The sequence below is a fragment of the Papaver somniferum genome, unplaced genomic scaffold (genome assembly GCF_003573695.1).
Source record: "Papaver somniferum cultivar HN1 unplaced genomic scaffold, ASM357369v1 unplaced-scaffold_133, whole genome shotgun sequence".
NCBI classification, from domain to species: domain Eukaryota; kingdom Viridiplantae; phylum Streptophyta; class Magnoliopsida; order Ranunculales; family Papaveraceae; genus Papaver; species Papaver somniferum.
The window spans coordinates 109,854-116,353 of record NW_020622492.1 but is presented as its reverse complement, the minus strand read 5'-3'; the positions used below and the strand labels follow the sequence as shown (position 1 = coordinate 116,353).

The window sequence follows — 6,500 nt, the reverse complement described above, 5'->3', positions numbered from 1 at the left end:
TTAAACAAGATCAGAATCAAAGATAAAACGAACGAACCTGAGCTTGAATTTCAGATTATCTTTGCTGAGTAAATTGAATCTCTCAATCAGCTCCTTCGCAACTCTCGATAATTCAATACTTCAGCTCTCGCTCCGGCTCTATCTCAATCTCTCAGAATAAAATCTCAATACAAAATCTCAAAACATAAAGTGAGGTTAAACTTGGAAATAAAATAAAAAGAAAACTGAATTTTGAAAAATTTGGGTTTCAGCAGAATTTATACGCCGATTTTGGGTGCGCGTGTGAACTTTTACACGCGTGAGTTTAACAGTGGTGGAAGGTGAGAAAATGGGTGTGCCTGTAGTTTTCACTTATCAAATTTTATTATAAAAAAAAACGTCTGGGCTTATTTTCGAGGGAGCCACCAGCGGTGCTTAATTACTGGCCCACATGCATATCTATAAATAGAAAAATATATATGTAGACTTTTCTCAAACTTCAAAAACACTCGGGAAAAATGCCGAAGCATTACAGACCTCCTGTAATCACTTATCTCAAAAACCCTAGCTAATTAACATATTCTCCCTTAACAATGCATGTTTGATTTTTTAGATTTTTCTTATTGATTTTGTGTTTTTACCGATTACAGGGAAAGAAAAGGGAAGGAAGTACATCCAAATACATTACAAGAACAAAAGCAATTAGACATTTGCAAGTTACTTTACCTGTATTCAGGTATATTTCTTTGCTAAATTTATTTTAATATATTGATCCTTCTGGATTTAGGGGTTAAATTAAGGTTGTTATACGGTTTTAAGTTTGATTACTGCTTTGAAAATATATTTTAGGAAAATATGCATTCTGAAGGGAGTTTTTCCACGAGAGCCGAAGAAGAAGTTTGAAGGAAACCATAAGACTTATTATGATGTTAAGGATATTAGCATCATTCAGCATGATCCGCTAATCCAGATTCTTCGAGAAAACAAAATATATGAAGACAAAATAAAGAAAGCAGTGGCAAAGAAGAACAATCTTCGTGCTGAGCTCTTGATGTCAAGAAAACCGAGTTACAATCTTGATAGAGTTATCAAAGAAAGGTCAGTTGGTTATTTAATTTGCTGTATTTGTGTTTGTTGTTGTGGAGGTTTTTATTCATTGAGTAATTTTGTGGTTATTGGTTTAGGTATCCTACTTTCATTGATGCACTTAGGGATTTAGATGATTGTCTTACTATGGTGCACTTATTTGCTGCTTTACCCGCTGTTGAGAGTGAACATATTCAAGTAAAGCGTATCCACAACTGTCAAAGGTTAGTTGAGTTGTGGTGAATTGGAAAAAAGCACGTTACATTTCCTTTCCCGTGTTATTGTGTTAGTTACAAGAATTTATGCATTGTTTCGTTATTTGTTCATCGTCTTTAGATAATCACATTCAGGTTCTAATGAGTCATTTCTTTAGGTTGAGCCATGAATGGCAGGCATACGTCTCCAGAACAAATAGGCTAAGAAAAAGCTTTATATGTGTGAAAGGGATATATTACCAGGTGATTTATTTGTTATTCTTTTCCTTGTACTCTTAAAAATACCCTCAATGAAGAATTTGTACATACTGAAGTTCATTTATGCAGGTCGAGGTTGAGGGGCAAAAAATTACTTGGTTAACTCCTCATGCGTTACAGCAAGTAATTACTGATGATGTCGACTTTAAGGTCATGTTAACCTTTTTGGAATTCTACGAGGTTAGACTTCTATGATTTGTCCCTTCTCTATTTGTCAGCCGCCTTTTTTCCTCGTTCTTAACTGTTTACACAAGATGCAGGGTATCTAGTCTAGGGTATGTTGTCTAGTTTTATCGGAAGCGTTTTACTTTAACTCTAGTGTGATCTATCAGCAGACGAGAAAATGAATAATCACTGATCAGTTGAATGTCACAAGATAAATAACACCATGGTTAAGAGAGAAAGTATGTAAACATTGAAAATATTCATGAGGGTAATTGAGAAAGATTGAATATCTATGTCAGATAATGCTATACTGCTACAGAACTGAGTTTTGCTCTTATATATTAAGATCAATATAAGTCTTACTACGTATGTAGCCACTCTGTGATATTTTGCTCGATTTAAACTGATAGCTAGGTAGTATGTTAAAGTGATCCTATTTGACATGGGCACTTAATTAGCCACATTTAATACTCTCAGGTCCCTCGGGTTCTCCTTGATTTCTCTTCAACTTTTCGTGTCTTTGCAGACTCTCCTTGCCTTTATCAATTGCAGACTGTATCGTTCAATAAATGTGAATTATCCACCTACTCTTGATCCTCGTCTAGAAGCTATTGGAGCAGGTTAGACCTTTAGTGCAACCTACCCAAGTTCATGTGTGACCTGGTTTGTTATAAGCCAAGTACCAGTTACCAGCATGGTTTCTATTTTAACTCGCTGATTACGACTTGTGTTGTTTCCTTTTTTTTCTATGCAGAGCAGTACGCGTTGTCCAAGTACATTGCTGCTAACTCAAGGGCCTCTCTGCTAGAATCTCAGGTTGGGAAGGAAGCGACAGAAATTGAGGAGTCTGAACTTCGACTAGCTCAGCTACAGCATCAGCTTCCTGCAAATGCACCAGGTGCGCTGATGCAACTTGTTGAGGGCACTACTGCGGAAGATAAAGAGGATGATGAAACAAGGGAATGTAAAATGCTCTTTAAAGATTTGAAGATTTTCTTAAGTCGCGAGGCAAGTTTTCTTACCTTTCTACTTTAAAGGAGTAGTATTAATACTAAGATTTAGCTGACAACAATTCAGCGTTTGGGTAATTCTCCTCCACTGGTGTTACTGTGATCTTTACCTTTTAGTTAAATTGGAGCTTGAAAGAAACAACGTGGTGTGGATATTTTCCTGAGTAGGCATGCGGTCAATTATCTATCTGTTTAGTTGTGTGCTTCCTTAACGAATGACTAAAATTTATTTCTCCATCAACTCTTGGTATTTAATATTCAATAGATAAGTGGATGACCAGCAATCATTTTTTTGTTTTTGTTTTTGTGATTACATAATCCAATGTTCTATGCATGTCTCCTTCATTTTTCTGTTTCTGCTGATTGTTAGGTACCCAGAGAGTCCATATGTTTTGTGATTCCAGCCTTTGGAGGTGCAGTTTCCTGGGAGGGAAAAGGATCTCCATTCAAGGAAACTGATGATGGAATCACACATCAGGTGGGTGCAAAATTTTTATTATTGCGGTGGAAATGAAAAAGTCAAAATCAAGACTACCTAGAAACAGAGATGTCCTTCGAAACTTGAATTATGTCCAGTTATGTTGAAATTAGAAGCTTCTTTCTTTTATGGCAGATCGTTGATAGGCCAACACAAGGTCATATCTTGCTCTCCAGGGAATATGTTCAGCCTCAATGGATTTATGATTGTGTGAATGCACGAGTTGTTTTACCAACAGATGGATACTTGGTGGGAAGGTAGACAGAATTCACACTGGTCGTACGATTTCTTTTATCTACACTTATGTTTTATTCAGGAACCCGAACCCGTGTTTGATATTCTTTTATTTGTAACTTGCCTTTGGTGTTTTTTAACAGGGCACCTCCTCCACATTTGTCACCTTTTGTTGATAACAAGGGAGAGGGTTATGTTCCTGAGTATACTGAGACAATTGAACACCTAAAAGCTGCAGCAAAAAAAGAAGTATTGCCTACGCCAGGATTCGAAATTGAGAATCTGGATGATCCTCAGAGGTTGCTGTCTGAAGGAATTATCAGTCGAACAGAAGATATTGAAACTGCAGAAAGGAAGCTCAAGGTAATTAGATTTTTGTAGTTTGAGCGTTACGAGGAACTTTCAATTTTAGGAGGGTAGAACTCAGTATGATGGATACAAAATCATAGAGTGTGAAAGTAAGAAAAAGAGAGTTGGTGCTCTGGCAAGGTAGATTTGGAATGATGCATGTGAGTTGAGAGTAGAAATCAGTTGGAAATGTTTTAATGTTGGGTTTTCAATTCATGGATTATTTGCTGTTTCTTAGCATATGATTTTCTGAATCATTCCTAGCAGGCTTTGTTATCTCAGGGCTAGTGAGTCCTATTTGGTTCTCACTTTCTGAATCATGTTATTTTCAGATGGATAAGCTTGAAATGCGGTATCACACAGAACTGAAGTCAGAGCTTGAAAGAGTGCCATATCCTGCTGCTAGTCCGACGAAGTATGTGGACAGTATCGATGAGAAGATGAAAATAAATCAGCGTGCAGCTGAGCAATCCACGATGGATGCTCTCGTCATGGACGAAATTATGCAGAGTCGCAAGCAGAGGGAGTTGGGCAAAGCGATAAAGGTATAAAACAGTTTGTTTGTTCCCTTATTCTCTACTTTGTCTTCTTTATTATTTTCTTTTACAAGATATTTAATATCAAGTAACATAACCCATCAACTGTTTTCTCTTGGTTCGTACTTACACCATGTTTGTTTACTCCCGACTCATCTGAGTCATCTGGATCTGAGTAAAATCACCTGACTCATCTGGACCTGACTCAATATGTTTGTTTTGAGTCAAATCTGATTCAACTGACTCAAAAATATGTGAGTTAGTGATTTGGTCCCATGAGTCAGGAATATTTTGTTACCTGACTCAAACGGGTCCAGATCAGGAGTTAGGTCTGAGTCAGAAATCGAGTCAGATCTGACTCAAAGTAGAAAACAAACAATCTGAATGCCGACTCGGTGCCAGTCAGGGGTTCACTCAGACCCAGATGCCGAGTTAGCTGCAAACAAACAAGGCCTTATTTGTCAGGATTAATTTACAGACTTCGGTATTTCGTTGTTTCAGATAGGCCAGGAAAAGAAGAAGGCTTATGTTGCTCTTCTCAAGGAAAGGAAAAGGAATGCCAGCAAATCCACCTGATTGTGTTACTTATTAAGAAACCTGTTTTGAGGCATACCAATTTGTTTTGAGGCATACTCAATGCTTACCCTAACTAGTGTAGGTTGATAAGGGGTGTCTAAAGCTAGTTAAAATACTTAGATAACTTTGATTAATTAATTAATTTACTTATTTAATTAATTTATTTTTTTATTTTTTTATTTTAAAAAAGAAAATATTAAATGGGAATTATTTTGATAGCCTAACAACAAGCTATCAAAATAATTAAATGAGAATTATTTTAATCATACAGAACTTTTGGTTGGTAGCGTAGCAACAAGCTGAGCTCCAAAGTTTTAAATGAGAACTATTTTATTTTTTTTTTAAAACTTAACTTTTTAGTTTGAACTCATTTTTCTTTCTTTTCTTCTCTCTCTTCTTTACTCCAATCGACGCTAACCCGACTACAATTTTCATCATCTTCGATTAGATGTAGAGACTCTACTCGGCTTTCTAATTTGCAAATTAGTGAACAAGAAGAAGTTGAAATTGAATCGAGGGAGAGCAAGAATTAGATCCTCCCTGCAAGGAAACGTACAATAAAAAGTACGCACAAATCGATATCTTATTTTCTTTAGTTTGATTGATTGATATATTATCGCAGTTACAGAATGAAGTTCGGCTTACAATTGAAATGAATTATCAGCCGAACTACTCATTGTTCTTCATTCTGAAAATGCTGATGAACAATTCGGTTGATAATTAAACACGAAAATGTTAGCCGAAATTCACTTTATGAAGAACGATGCTAAGTTCGGCTGTCCTATTTTTTGCCCGAGTCAGCCGAACTTAGGATCGGCAGTTAAAGAGTGAAGTTATCAGTCGAACCTAAATATTTTAAAAAAAATAGGTTCGGCTGATAACTCGTCAGCCGAATCTAGGTCTAGGTTTTGTAATTACAAAAAAAAACTTATAAAAAATTTAGAAACTAAAAAATAAAATAAAATAAAGATAAGAAAATAAAAATATATATATAAATGATAAGGGCATTATTGTCATTATTAAAATTGGTGGATAAGGGGTTATTGATTTTACTACCTAGTGACTCTATTTTGTCCTTATTGAGTATGCCTCTTGGTATGCCTCAAAACAGGTTTCCTTGTATGGTTTCAGTGGTTTTATTTCATCCTAGCATTTGTTTAAACATATTAGAGCTTTTTCTTTAAAAAAATACGAAAATTGCATTGATGATAAAGGAAAACTGCATTGTCAAGGAGTCAACAGTAAGTGCCTCTCCTATACAATTTGGCATACAGTCTTGCCATTGTACTACATTTAAAGCTGACAACGCATATTTTGCCAAGTTTTCAGCCACATTATTGGCATCACGATGCACAAAAGTAACTTTCCAAGTTTCAAATTCGTGAAGAAAGAAAAGACAGTCTTGGATAATGTTTAAATTTGTCCACTTTACGACATCTTTGATCGCATTTATTGCATCCACTACTATTTTACTATCACCTTTAGGTGAATTTTCTGAATTCCTTGCCCCCACGCCCATCGAATTGCTTCTAGCATTGCTAAGGCTTCTGCTTGTTTCAGATTTGTTGATGAAATTGTTTCACTTCGAGCTCCATTGGGAGTAACTGCGAAATTA

The 6,500-nt window shown here is 35.9% G+C and overlaps 1 protein-coding gene across 1 annotated transcript; it reads left to right on the top strand.

Annotated features, from left to right (window-relative positions):
* The first annotated feature begins 488 nt into the window (after positions 1-488).
* On the top strand, positions 489-5,056 carry LOC113333462 (pescadillo homolog). Its single transcript, XM_026579933.1, has 13 exons — positions 489-521; positions 630-715; positions 829-1,077; positions 1,164-1,289; positions 1,439-1,523; positions 1,608-1,718; positions 2,230-2,323; positions 2,458-2,711; positions 3,084-3,191; positions 3,327-3,448; positions 3,569-3,788; positions 4,106-4,318; positions 4,811-5,056. The coding sequence occupies exons 1-13, from the start codon at positions 498-500 to the stop codon at positions 4,883-4,885; spliced, it is 1,767 nt and encodes a 588-aa protein (XP_026435718.1). The 5' UTR covers positions 489-497; the 3' UTR covers positions 4,886-5,056.
* The last annotated feature ends 1,444 nt before the right edge of the window (positions 5,057-6,500 follow it).